At 34.2% G+C, this 26,170-nt stretch overlaps 1 protein-coding gene and 1 pseudogene across 1 annotated transcript; both read left to right on the top strand.

Annotated features, from left to right (window-relative positions):
• Positions 1-9,888: 9,888 nt before the first annotated feature.
• LOC143594781 (IAA-amino acid hydrolase ILR1-like 4) lies at positions 9,889-15,618 on the top strand. Its single transcript, XM_077074011.1, has 5 exons — positions 9,889-10,266; positions 11,599-11,724; positions 12,209-12,523; positions 13,709-13,837; positions 14,927-15,618. The coding sequence occupies exons 1-5, from the start codon at positions 9,931-9,933 to the stop codon at positions 15,320-15,322; spliced, it is 1,302 nt and encodes a 433-aa protein (XP_076930126.1). The 5' UTR covers positions 9,889-9,930; the 3' UTR covers positions 15,323-15,618.
• A 3,270-nt stretch (positions 15,619-18,888) lies between these two features.
• LOC143594779 (uncharacterized) lies at positions 18,889-21,274 on the top strand (annotated as a pseudogene).
• Positions 21,275-26,170: the final 4,896 nt, after the last annotated feature.

The raw sequence follows: 26,170 nt of genomic DNA, 5'->3' as shown, positions 1-26,170 counted from the left end.
GGGATGCAACAGACACCTCTGATATCAACCACATTGTTTATAAAGAAAACTGAATACATTAATATACTTCAAATTACATTATCTTGTATTTCATTACCGTCTAGGTGATACACACATCATACAATACGATACACAATTCTATTTGTTATAATGTATCCTAACATCCTGCACGCAAATCTTACACACATCAAGCACTTAGCACGTAAGCAATCACTTCATCTTAATTGTACCTGAAAAGCTTGTAAGAAAACGGGTCAACTACGAATAGTTGGTGAGTTTCACAATTTGAGTAAACCATGATAAATCCATATCAAAATATAATATTATCTGGGGACACTGTTAACCCAGTACTGTACTCATTCCGGGGGCAATGTTAACCCAGAAACACGATGTAATTATGCTGAGCCCACAAGTGAAACCTCTGACTATCCACACACAACCCCGTGGCATACTCCGCCCACGTACCTGCCCCAAACCGCTATGTCTAACATTACATAGCAAAATATATATAACAACAAAATAGACATGTGCAACTGGCTGGGAAACATCAGCAAATCCATGCCGGACCAGTTGGGTTTGTCAGACCAATAGTACTATCCACACTCTACCGGCTTTCAGTTAATCACTCGTGTTCCGGGGCCTTAGAATGTTAGCAACTCAGACAATTACCATCTTAGTACATTTCCGTACGATTCCCGTACAATAAAATATATATAAATCCACGCAAGTCCATGCGTTCAGTATGTATTTAAACATTTCAGTAATAACATGCTTCCGCCCCGAGAAACTATTTAAAAACAATTCAGAAAAAGGGGCTCGTGAAACTCACCTTAGCACATGCAAGCAGGTAACAACAATCATTATCAATTAACACGTCCAATCTGTAATATGATCCCTACGATCGTTATTATACAATTATTGTTTATATAACCTTTTAACCGTATCAACCGGTACATCTGGGGACACTGTTAACCCAGTATTGTACCCGTTCCGGGGGCAATGTTTACCCAAAAACACTTCTCTGGACTCAGATTATGATGTCATTTAGAGTTCAACAGTCAAATTTTCTAATAGCTTGTTTTCCCCGTTTTGCGTGCCTAGCACGGTTACCCTTTTTTATGTTTCAAAAATGAGTTTGGTCACACACGACCCGAAAGTAGTGGTTGACTGATAATTTAATTAAAGTTGTGAAATTTGAGCTCGGTTTAGACGCCCCGATTGGCCGCGGGACCCGTTTCCGTCTTTAGCGTACCGGAAACTGTTAAATCGGTTAAAAAATACCCAAATCATCCGAATTATTTTCGGATGATTCATTTTTACTTGTTTAACTCAATTATATGAAAATAGTTCATTTTTAGGGTTTTTATACACCAGTCAGTTCGTTTAGACGAACTTTACCAGTTTATGCGTTTTAGACTTTAAAAGTTTGTTTTTATCTTCTTTTTAGTACAATTAATTATCCGTTTAGTCTCGGATCTTGAAATTTTGCACAAATCACTTTTTGACAGTGGGGAATTTTATAAAAATATTTCCAGAATTAATTTTTATATTTAAAATTTATTTATCTATTTTTAAACACCATTTGAACACTAAATATGTCGTAAATACCAAACGAACTTAGAAAAATCCCAAATTTTTCCTGGATGTCCCCTGCCATCCACATAGTCCCCTGTAATTTTCCCAGAACCAAAATCTCTTTTTACATGCCATTTTCACTAAAACCGGGCTAGAAAACCCTAGAACTCGTTTAACCGAAAAGCCTACTTAGACTTCTCCAACTGATCTCAAATTTTGTGTGTGACTTATTCATGATATAAAAAGCTTATCTGAAATTTTCCAGAATTTTTCATGATATTTAACTATTTTTCACCATTTTTGGCCAAACCGAGCATTAAATTCACCAAATATTCATCCTTTATCCAAAAATTACCAAAAATTCACAGAACTCATATTTTCATGTGTAGATCATCCCTGTAAAATTTCATGACCTAACTCTAAACCTACCACAATCTGTCCAAAAACTCCAAAACCGAACATAAACCGAATATACCTTTCGTTTTCCGCCACTACAAGCTACAAACTCGTCTTTCCGCCTTATCTACCACTAAATACAGAACCTACAACCAACATACCACAACACCAAGCAAGTTACACTCACGATCAAGCCTCTTACACTATTGTTTCGGTTATTATTTCAAAACTAAAGTTTAAACCGTAAACATTCGTTCTTGGTTCGTTTAACTCCTTTCTTGGACCAAGATCCCTTGTATAACCCGTATACATCACTTGATCATGCAAGAATTGGTTTTCATCTTTGAAACCTCATTTTCTTGCAAATAAACTCAAGAAACGAAGATGGAAACGTGATTAACTCGATTCTTTACCTCGGTTTTCTTGCTACGAACTCTCGGTTTTAGATCATCAAGTGGAGAGGATTCAAGATTGTTGAAGTGTTTGTGAAAAAAAAAAGAAATGAATGAATGGGGGAGACCCTTTGGGTCCGGTCGCAATTAAGGAGGGGTGGGGTGGGACCCACCTCTTCATTCCTATCCACACATTTGGATTCTCCTAATCCGGATAATGTTTTAGATAATCTGGTTCGGTTCGTTTTTCGGTTAAATGTTTAATTCGGCTTAAAACGAGGCTAAAACGGTCGTTTTTTCGGCTTAAAAATGAAATTTATATAAAACCGATTTAAAAACTTTAAAAACTTAAACCATGGCATTTATTATCTTAGAACATCATATTATTAATAATCGCGCATCTTTTTCGGCTTGATCGATCGTCTCTTGCTCGGTTTGGTATTAAAGGTTTCGTTTAACGTACCGAAGTACCATTAAATCGAAAATTCTTTTTCTGAGCTTTAATTCACTTATCCCGAAGCTTTAATACTTCGTGAACATCACTAAATATCATATATCTCGTCTATAATGAACCCTCGATTCGTTTGGGTTTCAATAACTATCGATCGATTAATCGCATATTCAATACGATGAATTATATATTCACGTACAATCAATACAGTGAACCATGTATTCTCGTATAATTACTATGGTAATTCATGTATCCGACATTAAATATGATGTAACTATTGTCTACCGGTTAGGGTATACCGGGTTTCGTCGGAATTGTTACAGCATGTCTTGAAACCCAAACTCAGTAACCAACTTTGTCATTTTCTTTTTCCCGGTAACATTTTCTACTACAACAATATAAGAGGATGAAGCGTCTCTATGAATCTATCGTGTTGTTTCTTTTGGTCGGAATCTTTTTCTGATGAGTTAAACTCGGTGTTGGTATAACCCGAAAACCGATTTACCCGAACCGTGACCGGCATAAACCGAATGGGGTATTGGAGGTCCGGTAGTCGGTCTCAGTTTTTCCAGATTTTCGGTTCTTGGGTCGGGTCGGGTTTATGTCGGGTCGGTCCGGTTAATACAAAATGAACAGCCCTACCCAAGAACACTCATCTACTGAATATTTATTCTCAGTATCATATATGTATAATATAAAGAAATTTGGTTATGAACCAATTTCGGATAATACTTCTCATATAATAATAGTTTTGAGCTACACCATGAAAAAGATTTTGATAAGTTTGTGGGGCTTCTCGACTTTGCCAATTGAAAAAAAAATAGCATGTTACCCATTCATTTTGAGAATGTTTTGCTTCACTTGAGTAGAATTTTGTACAACATGTTTCACATACAACATTCTGATCATTATTCAAGGAAAAGTCAATGCTAACACAAATGTTTCTAATTTGTTAAAAGTTAGAAGCATTGATAGGCCTGGAGGTCGGAAGTGTTTGTCATTTTTTTCTTAAATTTTAGTAGTCATAAAAGTACTCAATGTGTAAAATCCTGAATCTTTTGACTATTTCCAAAAATGTCCTTAAAAATAAATTCGAAACCCAATCATATTTGAAAATCTAACTTTCATTTGTTTTACATTTTCAAGTCAAAACTTTGAACCCGTAACAATTATGACGATAAATCAATTTGCATTCTCAAAAGTGAAATTGCATATAATGTATAATGTAAAATCTATTTATGTAACAAGTTTTACGCCCTGCTGTAAGGCCCCGTTACCGGTGCCCTATTTTGGACGTTGGATTAACTCATAAACACGATTCTAAATATCAGAGTTAATTAAAACTTTCGCAGAATATTAATAATAGTCAACCATTCATTACAACATTCGTATCTTGTCTTTTTAAAACATGAATAAAACATAGTATCAAAACATCATGACAAATCTTCATATGCCAGCCTCTTCAAATCCGGCCATGTGTCTCCCTCAAACCAGCTGTCTTGGTCTATTAACCTGCGTGCATACTAAAAGTCAGCTACGCTGAATGAGTTCTAGTTAATCAGACGACATACAATACATTCACATACTTAAATATGCACCTGAAGGTACATACCTTCATATTTACTTACATACTTAGGTACATACGTACTTTCATTCTTTCTTTCATACTTACATACATACTTTCATTTATACATATACTTTGTAAAGAACATTCCGCCCTATAACCTTCGCTGATATTATTAAGGTCAGTTCCCTACATTCTCCGATATTATTAGGGTCGGTTCCCTACATTCGTCGATATTATTAGGGTCGGTTCCCTACATTCGCCAATATTATTAGGGTCGGTTCCCCTTCTAACCATACCTTCTGTTTGTCATATAACCATACGTACCTTTCTTTATATAGTCGTCCTTTCGTACATACTTATCTCATTACGTACTTTCATACATGCATATTTCATACTAGGCTTACTACATATTACTTTCCCTGTCGATATGTGCAATATTCGAAGATCGTTCACGCACTGACAAGCATTCATTCATACATACAATCACATCAATCATTATAGCATACACTTACCATTTAAGGTAAGTGTATTAACGTTCACGTTGAGTATGTACACAGCCCCGAAAACATAACAAGGAAGTGGGCCTAGAAACTCACCTGAACTCGGTTACGTTCACCGTTAATGGTTATTCCTTTTTTAGTTGTGCGCGACTAACTGTATAACAAATTCACGTATCAATTAACTATCACTACCCATATCGTGTTTCAAGTCTAATTATAATCCTCAATGAACGGGGGTCCGGGGGCAGCGCCCCTGGCAGCGGGGTTCTAAGGGCAGCAGTCCTAGCAGGGTCCAAGGGGCAGAGCCCCTGGCTGTGGTCGAGCTACCAGGTCAGCTTAGAAAGATTTTATTTCCATTAACTGTCTTAACACATTCTTCATTAGAATTCTTAATTATTATTTCATTTTGCTAACTTATAAAGTTCGAGGGCTTCTTTGTAATTATCCATTTTATCTTAAGTCCAGGGACCTTTGTGTCATTCTTTCAAACCTTAGTTCGTTATCCAGTTCGTCATACATTTCTTTAACGAATTAGCTCCCTCGTTATTTCTTAACGAATGGGTCTGTATAACGAACTGGCTTTCTATAACGAACTGGCTTTCGATAACGAACTGACTTTCTATAACGAACTGGGGTTCATTCATCAATTCTTCGTTAGCGAATTACTTAACGAATTGTTTAACGAACTGCTTCTAATTCGTTATCTCTTATTAACGAATGGGCATAACGAATTGCTTCTAATTCGTTTTCTCTTTTTAACGAATGGGCATAACGAACTGCTTGCTAATTCATTATGTCTCCGCTAACGAACTAGGGTTAGGTCAGAGAATGTGTCTAATGTCAGAAACATTTGTAACATCCCAAAATTTCACATAATAATATTTTATATATTATTCCCTATAAAGGAAAGAGTTTACTTGAGTTAGTAAATAAAATGATAACAAAGAGGGAAAGATAAGGAGGCTAATTAAATGAATTAATTATGGACTAAAAAGGAAAGATGGACCTTAGGTCCATGGGCTTAAGAGAGTATAAATACCCCCATTAAACCCTAAATCTTTCCATTTCCATCCATCTTATCCTCCCTACACTTCCATAACACACACAACCTTTCCATTTTCGGCCGCAAGCAAGAACAAGGATCCCAGATAAAAATCAAGCCTTTTATTGATAGATCTTTGGTGTGCAAGCTATATACAAGCAAAATAGAAGATCAAATCTCATAACTAAGCTAGCCGTAACCTAGGACATCGAAAGGTATGTTCCCTACGATTAAAGGTTACATTTTTATGAACGAATTTCCATGAAACTTGACCCTATGGTAGATTGGGTCTTGATGTTTCATATAAATACAACTTTGTGATTAAAATGAACTTAATTGACCTGTGGCAATATACGGCTCATAGATGAACCCTAGATCTAGCCTATAACGTTTTAAAGCTATAAAGGTCTAAGCTTTATGCCTAAAATGGGATAGATCTTGAAGCCGTGATAATAATGAGTGTAAAACGCTTATGAACAATGATAATAAAGAGTTAAAAGTGCATGATTTGAACCTTTGAACAAGCTAACTGGGCAAGGTAGGAGAATAGGATAGAAAAATGAGCTGAGCTGGGGGTTTTCGGCCAAATTTGAGAATCCTTGGTCAAACCATAGGGTTCTCGGTCAAACATGCAGTCACCAAGAGTTCTCGGTCAGAGTTCTCGGTGGCCATGTGTTCTCGGTCAGGGTTCTCGGCCGAAAACACGAGTTCTCGGTCAACATGAGATCTCGGTCAAATCTGAGTTCTCGGTCAGATCAGTGTTCTCGGCCATCTCTGTTCTTTGTTTGGATTTGGGCCTGAGTCCAGTTGGGCCCAAATACCATAATGGACAGTTGGGCCTGAATCAGCTAAGCCCATATCTAATTTAGACAAACTAGTCTATTATCTTGGACATTAATTAGGCAAGCCCAACTTAGAAAATAACTTAAAATGTTAATAGAAAATAGCTTAACCCCAGCCAAGGGCTCTGCCCCTTGGACCCCGCTAGGGGCTGCCGCTCCTAGAACCCCGCTGCCAGGGGCGCTGCCCCCGGACCCTCGTTCGTTGAGGGCAATTAATTAAACTAAAAACACGATATGGTTAGTGATAGTTAAATTGATACGTGTAATTGTTATACAGTTAGTCGTGCACAGCTCAAGAAATGGATAACCATAAACGGTGAACGCAACCGCATTCAGGTGAGTTTCTAGCCCCACTTCCTTATTAAGTTTTCGGGGCGGTGTGCATACTCGATGTGTTTGTTAATACATTTATCCTAAGTGATAAGTGTATGCCTTATGTGATTATGTGAAGATTAGGAATGATTGCTTGTCAATACGTGAACGATCTTCGGATATTGCACGTGCTGACAAGTGTTAATGCTACGTATAATGAAAGTATGGTATGTATGTTAATATGAATGAATGTTATGGAATTAATAAAAGAAAGTTTATGTATGGTTGTATGGTACGAAGAGGGTATCGAGCCCTAATAATACTCAAGGAAGGAGGGAATCGAACCCTACTAATATTCGAGAACTAAGGTACCGAGCCCTACTAATACTCGAGGAAGGAGGGTACCGAACCCTAATAATACTCGAGGAAGGAGGGTACCGAGCCCTAATAATACTCGAGGAATGTAGGGCGTAATGCTCTTTATAACATAAGATATGAAGGTAAGTGAGTAAGGTTAAAGATTGAAAGAATGAATGAAGTATATAAGTATGTATGTATTGTATGTCATGTGATTAACTTGAACTCACTCAGCGTAGCTGACTTTTAGTATGCACGCAGGTGAGTAGGATGAGGCAGCTCGCTTGAGGGGAGTACTTGGCATTGAATAAGAGACTGGGATCGCAAGACTCAAGACGTTTATTAGTTTATGTTTTAAAGACAATATGTTATTTAAGAAGAATTATGGATTGATATGTAATGTTTTGAAAGTTTTAATATTCCGCGTATGTTTTTATTAACTCTGATGACTAGAACTATATGAATAAGTAAATCCAACGTCCAAATGTGAGGCACCGGTAACGGGGCCTTACAACATTCTCTGACGTTCGTTAACCCCGCACACCTTTTCCGGCGCTGTCATCGCCGGAAAGCCGGGACCTCGCCGGAAAAGCGAAATCTCAGTTATTTTCCACCGTTTTCACCGTTTTTCGTCCCGTTCGATCCAGATCTGAGCTAAGGTGACCCCTAAGCTCATCTTTTGATCGGTTTATACCCAATTCCACCCCGATCTCGTGACTTTAACGGTTTAAGGGTGTCGGCTCATTGTTTCGCGACTAAATCTAGCGGGTTTGGGTCCATACAATATCATACTATCATTACCTCGGGTCGGGATCGATTCTTCTTCTTGGTTTCGGCTTAGAGAAAGAGAGGAAGAGATAAAGAGCTTAGCTGTGTGTTTTGGGTGGTGTATGAAATGGATGAGATTTTAATTAATGGTAATTATGGTATTTATATCATGGATCATGGGCTTAAGACCATGGTCTTTTCCTCCTTTCCTTATTAACCCTAGTCCATTACCCATATTACTTAACCCAACACAAGCCCGACTCATAATAACTCATCTTTTATGTTATTAACCAAAACCAGAAAAGGGAATGTTACACCTGCTTGCGGTACGCGCATATAATGTATATATGTGTGAACCCTCGGGTGGGAAAAAGTGAAATTGCACTAATTTTGACGTTATTATACTAATCTCGTGAAAATAACGTTAAAAGTGGCGGAAGGTTAATCTCATGTGGTGGCGTTGATAGCCGAAAGACAAGGGTACATGCACCGATCAGCCAGTGTCCCGATGATTGAGTGATATGTGCCTTATGTCCAAGGCTTGATGCAAAACTACTATCGAACTGAGTGTCTCACCGGAAGCAGCCTCTTTATCCCTATGGGGTAGAGGTAAGGCTATCTACATCTTGCCCTCCTCAGACCCTACCACAGCTTTGCTATTGGTGGGATATATACTGAGTACGATGATGATGATGATGAAAATTTTAAAAATATGCAGATTACCTTATCTTTACCCGTAACAAATTTGAGCAAAATGTAGTTAATTTGTACTTGGCGATTTATTTACCGACTTTTAACCCGTAAACCCGAAGCAATCCTTGATAAAAAAACCCAAGAAACTAAATATGATAAACTTATTATATTTGAAAGTGATGGAAATAAACTATCCTTACAATTTAACACATATATGTATAGTTTACTAAATTAATCGAAAAATAAATAGATAGATTTAAATCATATATTTATAATTTATAAATATATATGACAATGTACAAAAATAGATAAATGGATTTATTTTCAAAAATGAATCAACTTTTATACATATATTTATAATTTAATTATTAAAAAATTACTTCATAAATTGAAAGCATATTAGAGTCTTTTTTTTATTTACAATGTTCAACAATTATATAGTATAATATGTTAATATAACATTTTAAATTATATTTTTTTCAATATTTAACAAACACGGTTTGTTGTTGGTTTTTGGATTTCATTGAGAGTGTTGTAAAATATATTCTAACAATGTATAGTAGTATAATATGTAAATATTTATTTTATAAAAAGTGTATAAATATAATATAAATAGAGTTTATAAAAAATAGAATAATTTAATTATGCTATAAGTATAATATAAATGAGGTATAAAAAAAAAATGAATAATTATTGATATGACATATATATTAGTTTTAAAAGGAAAACTTTATGAGAATTAACAATAAAGTGTACACTTATTTTACTTTATATAATAAAGTTAATGTTTAATTTGGAGGTGATATCTATACGTAAAATCTCTCAGTAGTCTTTTAAAACCAGCTCTAACGTTTTCTTTAAAAATCATGTGCAGAAATTGGGCACATATGACAAAAATCCGGCGGAGACGACCAGTCCGCTTATTAATATAATAATTATTAATTTATTATTTACACACTCTTCTTCTTCATCATCACCTACTTAAATTTATTTTCTTTACCTATTTGACCAATTTCATCATCCAACATAATAAAAATGAATTTTTGTAAATGGGTTTTGATAATCTTGATGGTTTCTGTTGTTAAACCTCAAATCACAGATGGGGTTTCTGAGATTTCGCAGCAGTTTCTTGAATTTGCGAAGAAAGAAGAAGTATTTAAGTGGATGGTAGGGATCAGGAGAAAGATACACGAGAATCCTGAACTGGGTTTCCAAGAATACGAAACAAGTAAGCTTATCAGAGCTCAATTGGATCATTTGGGTATTTCTTACAAACACCCGGTTGCGGTTACCGGTGTCGTTGGGTTCATAGGCTCCGGAGAGCCTCCGTTTGTTGCTTTAAGAGCAGATATGGATGCTCTACCATTGCAGGTTTTGGGTTCTTTTATAAGCTTAATTTGTTTGAATTTAAAGTTATATGTCTGTTGATTACATCTTGAACATATTTCACATCATCATCATCGTACTCAGTATATCCCACCCACCAATAGCAAAACTATGGTAGGGTCTGAGGAGGGTATGATGTAGACAGCCTTACCTCTACCCCATAGGGATAGAGAGGTTGCTTCCGGTGAGACCCCCGGCTCGATAGTAGTTTTGCATCAAGCCTTCGATATAAGGCACATTGCACTCAATCATCAGGACACCGGCTGATTGGTGCATGTACCCTTGTCTTTCGGCTATCAACGCCTCCACATGATGCCTGATTAACCTTCCGCCACTTTTAACGTTATTTTCACGAGATTAGTTAAATAACGTTAAAATTAGTGCAATTTCACTTTTGCCCACCCGAGGGTTCACACATATATGCATTATATGCGCGCACCGCAAGCACGGCGTATCTACCATATTTCACATATATGTTTTTTATAGATTATTCACGGTCTGGTTCCGTTGGTTTTAACATATATTCTAAACAGCTAAATAATGTGAAACGACAAACCAAACCAGTCGGGTTGGGTGAGTGGGCGGGTCAGGGGTTTTACAATCACTAGTTTGTATTTAAATTTTATAAAAGGGAATATCTCATAGATTGTAACAACTTTCAAAAGTGTTCCAATTAGGTCTAACATGCATATTTTTCTCAAATTGGGTCACTAAATCTTCAAATTGAGTCTCACCAATTTATTTGTGCGCCAAGAAAGAAATGGAGGATAAGATATGGGGGTCGGAATTTGCAATATACGTAGTTATATTTAAAAAAAATTAAAAAAACGTTAATTATATTAAAATTCAAAAATAAAAAATAAAATTCATGTCGTCACTCAACGTCAACATCAAAACATAGATAAAAAGATTTCCTATGTGAAACAAAAAGAAAAACGCTAAAAAAAACATGTTAAAACCTTTAATTTAATAAGATATGATAGTTGAGTGACTTAAATAGAACACTTTTTAAAGTTGAGTGACCTAATTGGAACACTTTTGAAACTTGGTTACTATTCTATGAAATTGCCCTAAATTTGAAAATAATAAAGTTGTTAAATGGGTGGTTCCAAGTTTCAAACAGACTGAACCATTTAGGCGTCTAACCATGAGCATCGATCTGTTTGGATCTCAAACGAGCCAAACCAGCTAGCTTGTTTCGGTTTGAACAGTTTGGTTGCTTTCAAACAGTTTTTGAATAACATCCGTAGTTTTTCACCTAAAAGTATGCACCAAAAGTGTTTGGAAGATGAATAAAGGTTTAACTTTTGTGATCAGGAAATGGTGGAATGGGAACATAAGAGTAAAGTTCTGGGAAAGATGCACGCATGTGGTCATGACAGCCATGTCACCATGCTTCTTGGAGCTGCCAAGATTCTCGCAAACCATACTCATCTTCTCAAGGTATGTTTATATACTTCATTTTTGGATATTTGTTTTAATAAAATAAAGTCATCTGCTTGAAGTCACAGTATTTGGCAAATACTAATCATAGTGTTGACTTATGATATTATGTGTAGGCAAACTGATTATTAAGCTAAATATGAAATTATCACACTATTCCAAACTTTAATCACTTAATTATCTCATTACAATCCTACAATCACATCTTTTGCAAGGTATATACGTGCATATCAACATCATATTTTTTCTAAATTGGAAAAATAGCAGGTCATGTGGGTCGTGTTACGGGTCAAAACAGTTGAATTGCAACTTTTTATCATCACCTTTTGTCCATTTGTTACACTTTTTATAGATTATTAATTTGTTTAATATGATTACGTGATTTATATTATTACAATAATAATGTATATTTCTTTTTAATAAAGTGATCATGTAGTTGTAAGCGTTAAAACTGCACTTTAGATGACTTTCAACTTGTTTGCAGGGGACAGTGGTGCTGGTTTTCCAACCGGCAGAGGAAGGCGGCGGCGGTGCAAAAGTAGTGGTGGATAGCGGGTCTCTTGAGAATGTGAAAGCCATATTCGGTTTACATGTTTCTCCCCAGCAACCTCTCGGTCAAGTTTTTGCGAGGTCCGGTGCTGTAATGGCAGGAGGTGGTGTTTTTGAAGCGGTTATAAGCGGAAAAGGAGGTCATGCCGCCATTCCTCAGCACTCGATCGACCCGATTTTAGCGGCCTCAAACGTTGTTGTCAGTTTGCAACATCTTGTGTCAAGAGAAGCCGATCCTCTTGATTCTCAGGTAACTTTTTGCAGTTTTGAGTTGAGTTTTGACCCGTTTACATATAAAAGGGTCGGTTTAGATCTTCTAACGTGTAACAAGTGTTAGGGATAACACACACGCTCACACGACCTGAACACAAATTCGAATACAAAAGTAAATAAAAAAGACAAGGATTAACATGGTATGGTCTGGATCTGACCTACGTCCACGGCGGCAACTAGGGTTTATATTATTGAGGTGATGGGCAAATATTACAAATACATAATGAGATATGAACAGGTAAAACTTAATTAGGGACCCTTGGTAGCTTAATCAACAAGACAAGGCCCAAATAGGTCCGCGGGGACTATGGTCGGCCACCCTATCCTGCGCCCCACCCAGACCGGGTTTAAGCCTACACAACCTAACAACTGGTCAGCTAGGAAACTTGCTACGGATGAACCTGCTCAAGTGGGTTGAACAAATTAAATCACGAAAGTGGCCCAAGCTGTCGTGTTTATTAGGGGTGTGCACAAAACCGAAATAACCGAACCCAATAAAAAATCGACTGTTTGGTCTTATGTATTTTTCTTTAAAGAACCGATTTTTTGGTACGGTTTTCTTTAAAAAAAAATTAGGCCCGTAGTTTTAAAAGTATTTTGATCCAAATGTGTAATAATCATCGGTTAATAAAATGGCATATCCCAAAGGTTTTCGGTTTGGTTTCCCAAAACCATCCCATGTACACACTATCAAATGCTTACAACCTACTAAATCACTTTATTAAGAAAGTAGATTATTACTGTAAAAAATGTACTTTTTGTAGATAAACTTGGTAATAATAGTTGTATTAATCAAGGGAAAATACAAGAGATAATATAGATATCATATTTACACATAGAACCCTCTAATAGTTAATATAGAGACTGTCTAATATCCTCTAGTAATCAATATATAATTATTAGAGAGACTGTCTAATATTTGTAGTCGTATTTTTAATAAAGTAGATTATTACTGTAATTTATTTATGAATAAATAAAAATTATATTTATTTATCTTTGCATAAAAATCAGACAGTATGTTTCATGGTGTTCTGACCCAAAAGACCATTTATTTTGGCTATTAGAGAAACTATCCATTTTGCCACCTATAGTTGTAAACCTCCTATAATAAATATACATATGACACATTATTTGTTTGTACTAAACATGTACACTTTGGCAGGTTGTTACAGTTGCCAAGTTTCAAGGGGGCGGTGCTTTTAATGTTATTCCGGATGCTGTCACCATTGGTGGAACCTTTAGAGCGTTCTCTAAGGAAACTTTCATGCAACTCAAGCAACGAATAGAAGAGGTAAAACACCATTGTCACAAAAAAAACACCATTTGGAAATGGTTAATATTTAAAAATTGTTAATGGTTAGAGCATTTACATTCCCTCCATTTTTTGTGAGTGATTTTTTATAATGTATGGAGTGGTTTAGAGTGTTATGAGTGGACGATAGAGGAGATGTTTAATTGAAAAAGGAGAGATGATTAGTGATCTTTAGTGTAATCATAGGTTTTAAGATATGGGAGGGGATGTGAATGCTCTTAAGTCTTAATGACCGAAATTAAATTTAAAGTTAGAACATTTAGTTATTTCATAAAACTAGATGTGATGGGCCAAACCATTCCTGAGGTAATCAGGATTGGCTCACTAAAAGCTCGTGTCGAGCCGAGCTTAAACAAGCTCAAGCCTAAAAATAAGCTCGTTTAATAAACGAGCTCAGGCCCAAGCCCTTTACTTATCAAGCTCGAGCTATCTCGCGAGCCTAAACGAAGCTATTATTTGTACAACATTTTCTTAAATATATAATTATAGAGTATTTATTATTATATATATACTTATGATAAAAATAACTCAATAATATATATTTTGTTATGTATAAAAACTATGATAAAAAAGATATATAAATAAATGTATATAAATAACTTAATTAATCAATAATAAACGAGCCTTGCCTAGCTCGAGCTTGAAAAACTACTCATGAACTGAGGTCGAGCTCTCGCCAGTTAAACGAGCCGAACAAATGTTACTACCGATAGAAACACCCCTTTTTGTTACACTTATAGTAAATTTGCTTCTCTTTTAAACAGGTGATTGTAAGTCAAGCAACTGTACATAGATGTAATGCAACAATAAAATTTGGTTCAAAAGATAAACCGTTCTTCCCGGCCACCAATAATATATATTTTGTTATGTATAAAAACTATGATAAAAAAGATATATAAATAACTTAATTAATCAATAATAAACGAGCCTTGCCTAGCTCGAGCTTGAAAAACTACTCATGAACTGAGGTCGAGCTCTCGCCAGTTAAACGAGCCGAACAAATGTTACTACCGATAGAAACACCCCTTTTTGTTACACTTATAGTAAATTTGCTTCTCTTTTAAACAGGTGATTGTAGGTCAAGCAACTGTACATAGATGTAATGCAACAATAAAATTTGGTTCAAAAGATAAACCGTTCTTCCCGGCCACCATAAACGATGCAGGCTTGCATAAATTTTTCCAAAAAGTCGCAGGAAATACTCTCGGTACCAATAATGTTAAAGAAATGTCACCATTAATGGCATCTGAGGATTTTTCTTTTTACCAGGAGGTTATTCCTGGTTATTTCTATTTTATTGGACTGAAAAATGATAAAAATGAAAAATCCCATTCACTGCATTCCCCATGTTTTAAACTTAATGAAGATGTTCTTCCTTATGGGGCTGCAATGCAAGCGTCTCTGGCTGTAACGTATCTTCTTGAGAGTCAAAGTCAAGATTTTGAGCGCAAGGATGAGCTGTGATGGTTTAAAGTCGTAAATGCTGATTAAAAAGACGTTTGGATTTGTGTATTTGTATTAATTAACTGTTCAAAGTTTAAATATGAAATATTTACATATTTGTGTAAAAATTTATCCATGTTCTGAGAAATCTTTACCATCCGAGATGTAGGTCGAACGTGATACAGCCAAGTGATAATTTTTCTTGTATTTTGCCAAGATCATAGGCGAACCATTTTCTGTAGGACTGCAAGAGGCCCGTTTAGTGTCACAAGATATGACTTTGATATCCCTTTGGATGAAGTTGGTACATTCCGAGCTTAGTAATCTTGATTTTGATATATATTGTGTGGTTTGTACATGTTGAAATTCTGATTCAAACGCTTTTTCTCCATAGTTTTGTAGAATTTTATGAACATATAATTTGTGAAATGTGACTAAGACATTTATAGTTTTTAGTAACATATTAAGTTTGAATAAACTAATTTTAGAGTTTTTTATCCATTAAATAGTCACATTTTGGTGTTACTTTAAGCAAAATTGGTTTTAAATAATCTCAACTATGCCATATTGGCAAATAACAGTCCCGACTTTACACTTGGCTGGTGACAGTCCCAACTAAACATGTATTTGTTTTCAACGGTTTGCGACTAACGAAATGTTAACTCCGTTAGTTTGATGCTTATGTGTCACGCTTAGTTGTCAAAAATTGCTTACGTGGGCAGCATTATGTGGCATCTGTCTCATTATGTGGCACCAATTAATTACTATATTGCCATTGTTATTAAAAAAATAAAAAATAATTAGAGTTAAAAAAATTAATATAAACGGGGCCACCATCCACACTCTTTCTCAATCTTCCTCCCACTCTATCTCTCTCTTCTATAATTCACCCACCACCACCACACATCACCCCCATTTTTTCCGGCCACCTCCTCCCAAATTATTCTTCTTTTGTTTGCATCTATGTCCACCACCACTTTATCGAAAGAGCTTCGAAATCCCAAACTGTCGGATCTCCGCCTCAGAAAATGAACCTTTTGCACAACCCTCGCTTGCCGGAAACTATAAAAGCTGATTAATAATATCATCCAGTACGGCAAGGTCCATCCCTGGGCCATTTTGCGCCATTGAACCCTAATTTCACAAAATCACCAGCAAATGCTAGTTGTTACAACAAATCAAACCCTAGCTTAACGAGCTTTTGTAATTGCATTGTTTTTCTGTTCAAAAACATTGATTAAACACATGATACATAAGAATTGACAAGTGTCGAAGCTGGAAAACATGAATGAATCATTGTATTGTTGCTGCTAATAAATGCGACGGAGATGAAGGTTGTTGCTCTGATGTTATGGTTCGATTATTTGAAGTTATGGAGCTTCAATTTTAGTTAGGCTCTAATTATTTGAAGTTATGGAGGTTGGTGGCGGTGAGTAGTGGTGGTGGTGGGTGAATTATAGAAGAGAGAGTGGGAGAGAGACATGCCATGTAAGCAGCCACATAAGCAGTTTTTTAACAACTAGGCATGCCATGTAAGCATCAAACTAACGGAGTTAACATTCCTTTAGTCGCAGACCGTTGAAAACAAATACATGTTTAGTTGGGACCGTCACAAGCCAAGTGTAAAGTTGGGACTGTTATTTGCCAATAAGGCATGGTTGGGATTATTTAAAACCAATTTTCCTAACTTTAAAAACTGTTAAATCAGTTTTCTTCCTTTTTAACTAATTACCTTGATTGTTTGACCAGTTAAATGTTAAACGTTAAAACAATATCTGCTTTGGCGTTCAAGGGTGGTTTGGTTTTTGATCTTATGGGGTGGCTTAGAGGAGATCGGGATAACAATTAAATTAATTGTTATCATTATCTTATTTATTTGTTCATGTTTAAATAATTGTTTTAGTCTATCTCTTTGTTTCGAAAATTATAACCCATTTGCTAAAATGGTTTTGCCCATAACCCATGAATAAGTAGAATGAATGAGAAAAGATATTAGACTAAGATTCCAAGAATAAATGAGGGATGGCCACATCCTCGTTATTTTCTTTTATTAGTAAAGTTGATTAAGGGGGTGTTTGGCCTAGCTTTTTTAGCTTTTTTTACAAAATAAGCTTAACTTAGTGTTTGGTTTAGCTTTTTAAGCTTATGCTTATGAACTTATATAAGCTAATTTGAAGAAGCTTACTTGAAGATGGTTTTTTAGCTTATTTGAATAAGCTTATTGTGTAAGGGTGTAAGTTACTCATTTGCCCTCAAATGAAGATGGATTAATAATGATTGAAGCAACTAATTACTCTAACAAATTAAAGAATGGTGGATTTAACAACTTATAAGACACACAATTAAATTGTAGAATATAAGCTAATTCAAACACTTAAAAATAGCTTATCAAATAATAGAAAATAAGCTATAATCTACTTTAAAATATAAGCATAAAAAGAAAAAAAAAACAGCTAGGCCAAACACCCCCTAAGATAAAAAAAAAACTACTTGGTAAACTTTGAATATTGAAAGAGTTGTCTACCTTGATAAACATTCGCGATAACTCGATTAGATTACAGTTAAAAAAAACGCACGGATTAGGGCTGGATTACATACCAAATGATTACAATTCGATGTCATCCTAGAATCTATGATTAATTGTTTGTCATAGACCCAAAGAGAGGGAGAGGGCCAGGGCCGGCCCAATAGACCAACTGGGCTAAGCAAGGGCTTGAGGCCCCCTAAATTATAAGGCCCCCATTTAAAAAAAAATTTATATATCTTATGCAGCAAGCCAGGCGGCCGATGTTAGGTCATGGAGAAACAGAAACGGCACACGCGTGATGAACTTATGGAGATTAACAAATCACAATCGTTCAATCATGAATCAACCAACTATTCAACTAATCAAGGATGGAGGGATTGGACAACAAGTCAACAACAACACTACATTAAATCATAACGGTAATTTTTTTTGTTATTATCGCCAATTAATGGATCTAAATCTCTAATCAACTAGTATAAATTAACCCTTGATGACTGATTAATCCATCAGATGCCGATTTATCCATCAGAATCTGTTACTGACTAACTCTGGTGACTTCGAAATACCCATACAAGTATACAACATCTGTCATCTGTGAGCCTTTGACGACTGACGAAACAGACAAATAGCCCATGGCGGCAATCGATTTCACGGTTTTCACCCTAACTCGCTTTCTGGCTTCTGCAATTAGTTTGCAGTCGGATCTGTTCTCTGTGCAATCACCAATCAGTTAGTTTTAAGTTTTTAATTCAGCCTGATTATTGCCCTATTGTTTGTTTGCTTGTTTAGTTTTTTAGTTGTTTTGACGGTTTACTGTTGACTGTTGAGGTTAATTTTAGATTTCAGCCTATTGCCCTATTTGCCTACTTGACATTTGTGCTTAATTGTATATTTGTATTAGAATAGAATTTGCCTTAATCAATGTCAAACTGACACCGAACATACGAATCCGGTTTTGCAAAAAAAAACAAAAAAGACTTAAAAGAGAGGCTTTAGTTCAATCACAAAAATGAGCTATTTTTAAATTTTTAACATCCCCAAACACTACAAACAATGAACATACAAATGACGATCATCCTATAGATAATGACTTTGCAAATGACGAATAACCTATAAGTAATGAACTTACAAATGACGAACAACCTACAAATAATGAACCTACAATTGATGAGTTAACAAGTGACGATGAACCTATAAATAATGATCAACTTCCAAATGAGAATCAAGCTAAAGAACCTCCAAATATTGTTGACTCAAGTCAATGGAATAATATCAATAGTAATTTAAGGGATCTAATTGTAGAAAAAGGCCCGGTAAAAATTTATGGTTACAAATTTCCAAAAGATGAATATTCAAGAAGCTTTAATACTTCTCTTTATATCCGAAAGTTACCGAATGGAGAAAAAATAGAAAGAAAATGGTTGGTTTATTCTATAGAACTAGATAGAGCATTTTGTTTTTGTTGTAAGTTATTCAATGTGAATCAATGTATAAGTAAATTAGCATATGAAGGTAGTAATGATTGGAGAAATCTTAGTGCCAAATTAAAAGAACATGAATTAAGTAATGCGCATATTGTCAATATGAGAACATGGATGGAGTTAGAGATAAGATTGGCGAAAAATAAAACAATTGATAAACAAACTCAAGATCAAATAAATAAATATAAAGAACATTGGAGAAACGTGCTAATAAGAATATTCGCCGTTGCAAAGTGTTTTGGTAAAAAGAATATAGCATTTCGTGGGAAGAATGAAAAAATTTATGAAGAAAATAATGGTAATTTTTTAGCTATTATCGAGATGATTGCGGAATTTGATCCAATAATGCAAGAACATATTCGACGCATAAAAGACATTGAAATTCATAATCATTACCATGGACACAAAATGCAAAACTAATTGATTTGTTTGTTAGCAAATGAAATAAAAACTAAAATTATTGAAAAGCTTAAGGAAGCTAAATATTTTTCAGTTATACTTGATTGCACTCCCGATGTAAGTCACAAAGAACAAATGTCCATTGTCTTACGATGTGTAGATGTTTCATCAACTCCGATTCAAGTTAATGAATATTTTATAGGATTTTTAATAGTAGATGATACAAGTGGTAAAGGCCTTTTTGATGCTATTATTAAAGAAATTAGTAATCTAGGGCTTGATGTAAATGATATTAGAGGACAAGGTTATGATAATGGATCGAATATGAAGGGAAAACATCAAGGCGTGCAAAAACGATTGTTAGACATTAACCCTAGAGCATTTTACACACCATGTGGTTGTCATAGTTTAAATTTAGTAATTTCTGGTATGGCTATCTCTTGTAACAATGCTGAGGATTTTTTTGGTGTATTACAACGTGTTTATTGTTTGTTCGCATCATCCACTAAAAGATGGAATATTTTACTAGATAATGTAAAACATTTAACTCTTAAACCATTATCACAAACACATTGGGAAAGTCGATTAGAAAGTGTTAAAGCAATTAAGTTTCAAGCTTCGCAAATAAGAGAAGCATTATTGGATTTATATGAGGATAGTACTGATCTTAAAACTAAAGATGATGCTAAAAATTTAGCTACCGTACATTTTGAAAATTTTGAATTTTTATTAGCGATGGTTATTTGGTATGATATTCTGTTTGCTATTAATATAGTTAGTAAAAACTTACAAGCAAAAGATATGTGTATTGATGATGCTATAAAATAACTAAATAAACTTATTTGTTTTTTTAAAACTTATAGAGAGGAGGGATTTGAAAAGGCTATGACTGCAACTAAACAAATATGTCTACATAGTGGTATTGAACCTGTTTTTCGTGAGAAACGCATTATTCGTAGAAATAAAAAGTTTGATCAAAATACTGATAATTAAACTTTAAAAACTCCTATAGAATGTTTTAGGACTGATTATTTCTTATACATAGTAGATCAAGCTATATCTTCACTCACAAGTAGATTTAATCAATTTAAAGAGTTTGAAACTATTTTTGGTTTTTTGTTTAGTATAGAAAAGTTAAAATCGTTCAATGAAGAAATTTTAAAAAAGAAGTGTATTAATCTTGAGAATTTTTTGAAACATGATGACAAGATAGACGTTGATGGTTTAGATTTATTTCAAGAACTAAAAATGCTAAGGGATATGATAGATATTGAATCTGACACACTTATAAACATATTAAATTATATTAAAAAGTTTGATTCTTTTTCGAATGCTTATATTGCTTATAGAATTGTGTTAACTATTCCCGTGACCGCAGCTTCTGCAGAACGTAGCTTTTCCAAATTAAAGTTGATAAAAACTTATTTAAGATCTACAATGTCACAAGAAAGGTTAAATGGTTTAGCTCTTATGTCGATTGAGAATAACTTTTTAGGAGAAATTGATTATGATTATTTTATAAAACAATTTGCATCTATTAAAGCTAGAAAAATAAATTTCATATAAATATTATTTTTTACCGACACAAATTAACTTAAAAAAATTTTTTTTTAACTCCGCCGACTATAAACGTTTGGTTTATTATTGCCGGTCCCAAACCCGGATAAAGGAGGAGGGTTTATACTTAAAAATTTGGAAAAAAAAGGCCCCAACTTGATAGTTAGCTTGAGGCCTCTAAAAACCTTGGGTTGCCACTGGAAAGGGCCAAGGGATCACAACTTCAAGCCAAGAATTCTACCTTAAATCATCTGGCAATGTGAGATCAAGAATTGGATTGAGCAGCTAATGTGTTTGAAAATCGATCAACAATTTACCTAAAATCTGAAGAATGAGTTAGAACCGTTGATGCTCTAGTTTCTTTCTTACGTTGGTCATAAAGGAAACATAAATAATCATTCTGTAAAGGCCAATGACAAGTTATAACATTGTAGATTCGGTTTATTGACACAATGGCCCCTCCATGTTCCATGAGATACAAATTAGTCAACAAACTTTGAAAAAATAAATAGGGATGTTAAAGAATAATTAATCAAAGATTCAAAAACATCATTATAATATCATATGCAAGGTTTTGAGAAGGAAAATACTTTATTGATTCATTTAGGGATACAGTGCATCATTCATTTACGGATGCGATGCAATAAATATATAACCCTAATCCTAAACGTTGTTTCCCTTAAGAAAAAGCATGCACGGTGGTTTTGCGTAATTGGTGTAATGAATCCTAACATAATCTAATTGCATCATAACAATAGTAAAGTCTAGATTACATTCTAATATTTAACATATCTCCTAAGCTAGACTTGTATGGAACAAGTTTTGGGTAGGATTTCAGTCTTTCATCGTTTTGTTCTCTTCCCGGTCTATAGGCTGGTAAAAGACTTTGATTTCTGCCAAATGATGTTGAGTTTTCAATCTTGTTTGGCTCACTAAAATGTTGTTTGTGTGCTTAATAAGTATCGTGTTAAGTTGTCCTCACGAGTGGTATAGGTTTAACCCCAACTTCAATCTGGTGTGACCGCTAAAAAGAAAGTACGATCAGGTTCAACCGGTGTGACTCGTTAAAAATAATGTTCATAAATACGACCCCAACAGTTTGGAAGATATCTTGAGAAAAGGTTTTAACACCGGTCTCTCCTATATGTACTCCAACTTATTCGAAGTCTCCCAATGGTGTAAGGTCGTCGACTTACTGGGAAAAAGGAGGAAGATCACTTTGATCTCTTGTTTTGGAAAACAAAATTGCATTGTCATAATTTTAAATGCACCATCATTATTTATTTGATAACTTGAAAGAACGATCAATCGATTTGTACTTTTTAAGTTTCACTTTATATGCGATGATATCCAGATTTGACTTTGGTCCCCGTATTTTCAAAGATCGTGCTCACCAAATTGTTGTGTTGTGTTTAATTTCGTATCTTTGGAGAGAATACTAGTGTGTAGTGAATCTAAATAGATTGACTTTTGGTTGTGTAATTGGTAAATATCTGTGGTAAATTTCTATTCCCTTTGTAAAACATTCTTGATATATTTATATATCTTTTTTCAAGAAACAATATCTTCTTTTGCAAATCGTCCCTTATAATCTATTAAGTGAATACATATGAAGTCAGAGTTAAGAAGTCATGATGATCCAGTCGAACCAAAATTAAATCCAGAATAAGTATATGAAGACAACAATTAGGATTTGAAAAAATGAATGTAGAGTGAACGAGATTGGTTGATGCTCTTGATTTGTATAGCTTTTGGATTCCATATGTTCATCGTCATGTCCAATAGTGTTGAAATTCTTTGAATTGATGTTGCGTTTCCATGTAATTTGATGAAGCCATTCTTCAAAAAGTGATTAATCATTGTTGATTCTTCATATCCAGGTAGCGGTTTTTTCAAATGGAAATCCTAGAATCATTTTCAGATGCCAATTAATCAAAGATTCAAGAACATCAATTTAAGATCATAAGCAGGGATTTAAGAAGGAAAAATATTTTATTGATTCATTTAGGGATACATCCAAGTAGACTGTAGATCATCCATCTACACATGCAATAAATATATAACCCTAATCCTAAACGTTGTATCCTTTGAGAAAGAATGTGCCGATTATAAGTAATCGATGTAATAAATATTTAACCTAATCTGATTACATAAAAAATAAGTCTAGATCAAATTCTAATATTTAACAATAATTAAGTACGTACAACTTTTACAACAAGGCTAATGAGAAATCAGGCGTTACGAATTAAATACACGAGAGCTTAATTAGATTGAAAATGTGATTGGAGAACATATAATCTAAGAATTTGGAATTCTAAATGCATGTTAGATCATGGCTTTTTCCTAACCATAAATGCACATAAAACCAATTTTTTGTGTAAATAATAATTTTACGTAGACCATACCTTGTTGTGAGTCATACTTTCAGATGCTGAAGCATACTTTAATATGGAGCATTCTTTCACATGCAATATACCTTCTTGTCAAAAATACCCGAAAAACCTTTTATGCTCAAACAATGGTGGCTAAGCTAAGCTTGTGCATATAATTTCAAGATCCTAAGTTTATCATTCGTAACACAATAAATCTTCATCAAACATCATTTAATACATAACATTAAGATAACATGTAGGGCTGTGTAACGGTTCAGAACCGCGAGAATCGAACCGGAACCGAAAATGAGGGAAAAATAGAACTGGAACCTATTATAGTAAACCGGTTCGGTTCCAAAACCGCTAAAGCCGGTTCTCGCTAACCGGTTCTGGCTAGAACCGGTTCGATCATTTATTTATCAAATGAGTTATGCAAACTTTGCAAATTGCAAAACAAGTTTATACAATTGTATGTCTTCTTTCACGGTAAAACTAATTTAGATTACGACATGAACATCCGTTATTAAAACCAAGTGTTGAGGTTAAATAAATCATTAACAACGATAGATTAATGGAAGATCATATCATTTTATATTAAATTACCTTGATAGCTTAAATCAAAATTGATCATGGTTGCTACTTCTTGAACGTAAAGAAAGAATATTTGAATTAAAAAATGATTGAATGGATGCGGTTCATAAGTTACTCTATAAAAAATGGGGATTGGTAAATTTATTTAAAACGTTTTGAATGTTCTGGTTTTTCGGTTCCAAGTCTAGAACTTCCGGTTTTACCCGGATTATCCGGAACCGAACCAGGAACCGTTCAACGCAAATTCTGAGAATCGAGAACCGAACCGGTACACACATTAGCGGTTCTAAGGCACCGATTTGGTTCTGGTTCCTCGGTTCTGACGGTTCGGAACCGTTTTTTGCTCACCCCTAATAACATGCATAGAAGAACATACAGTTCTTACCAAAACGTGATAACTTCTTGATCCAGAGCTGAAAAACAAAGGCTTCGAAACTTTACCCCACTTTTTTGCTCAAACATTTTCTATCTAGAATATGTAAACTACGAAGATTGTGATGATGGTGTCTACCAAATGATCCTTTTATATTAGGGCAAACACTTATCTCATATGGTCCCTTTTCTCCTCCATAATTATTTTATTTATTAGATAAAATCATAAAATTTAGAATGTTACATTTAAAATTTTATTTATTAAATGATCCATAATTTTTTGCTCAAACATTTTTCTATCTGGAATATGTAAACTACGAAGATTGTGATGATGGTGGCTACCAAATAATCCTTTTATATTAGGGCAAAAACTTTTCTCATATTGTCCATTTTCTCCTCCATAATTATTTTATTTATTAGATAAAATCTTAAAATTTAGAATGTTACATTTAAATAAATATAATGAGATACATTTTATATATAAAATATATAATTCAGACTAAGATATTAATTTTATGTATATATACAAAGACATAAGAAAACAAAACCTATCGTATTGCCACGACGCACTGGCAGCAATGTAGTAAGTATCCGTTATTTGTTATGGTAACGACAATATAACCAAGATAAAGGTTCAAATAAGAAGTTTGATTTTCTTAGAAGGCTTAGAAGGATGGTATTTTAGTCTTTACCTTAATATTGAAAACTCACTTAATTTAATTTCAAAAACCCACTTAATTAATCTTAAAAACCCACTTAAATTTTCACTCATCTCCTACAACCACCGCCCACCGCCACCACCTTGCCGGAAAAGTCTTTGAAAATTTCGCCCGAAAGTCACCGGTAAACAATTCCCGGAAATTTTCACAGGAAAAATCGCCAAAAAACAATTACCGGAATGATCAACCGAAAATGGCCACCAGAAAAAAATACAATGGAAAACACTATGAAAAAACACAATGAATAAAACACAATGTAAAAAATAAAATGGAAAAAACACTATGAAAATAAAAACACAATGACAAAAACACAATGAAAAACACAATTAAATAACACAACGTAAAAAATACAATGCAAAAACACTATGGAAAAATAAAACACAATTTTGGTAAAACACAATTTGTAAAAAAACTCATGAATTTTTTTTATTTTTATATAGCAATATGATACTCACATAAAAGACAAAAAAACACTCGTTGGTAAGGTGAAATTGTTTTAAAAAAATGTCGTATAAAAAGTTATGGACGTTATAAAATGATGGAGGAATTTAACATGTGCCTTGTATGTGGAGAGAGAAAGTCTACAAGTGTGTTATTCATATTATGCTCTTACCTTTGTTTTACAATTATTTTCTATCTAATCTAATCTCAATCATTCAAGTCTAAAATGAATGGACAAGATTATTTCATATTCTTTCTATAAAAAACTAATCTTCTTATTATAACTCAACCCATATAACCAAAACACCATATAGCCAAAACAGAAATTTATAAACTCTAAGAATATTATTTAATTGAAATGAAGAAGAAAATATAATAACTTATAGTATAATTTTTTATTTAGAGATAAG

This window comes from Bidens hawaiensis, unplaced genomic scaffold (genome assembly GCF_021521415.1).
Source record: "Bidens hawaiensis isolate Kalapana, Puna unplaced genomic scaffold, B.hawaiensis_p1.1 tig00044205_1, whole genome shotgun sequence".
NCBI lineage: Eukaryota > Viridiplantae > Streptophyta > Magnoliopsida > Asterales > Asteraceae > Bidens > Bidens hawaiensis.
The sequence above is the reverse complement of the archived record's forward strand: the minus strand, read 5'-3'. Positions and strand labels throughout refer to the sequence as shown.

Coding starts and splice junctions, on each gene's coding strand:
- LOC143594781 (XM_077074011.1), top strand. CDS start 9,931: ATGAATTTTTGTAAATGGGTTTTGATAATCTTGATGGTTTCTGTTGTT. Junction 10,267..11,598: donor TGGATGCTCTACCATTGCAG/GTTTTGGGTTCT, acceptor TTTTGTGATCAG/GAAATGGTGGAATGGGAACA. Junction 13,838..14,926: donor TCAAGCAACGAATAGAAGAG/GTAAAACACCAT, acceptor TCTTTTAAACAG/GTGATTGTAGGTCAAGCAAC.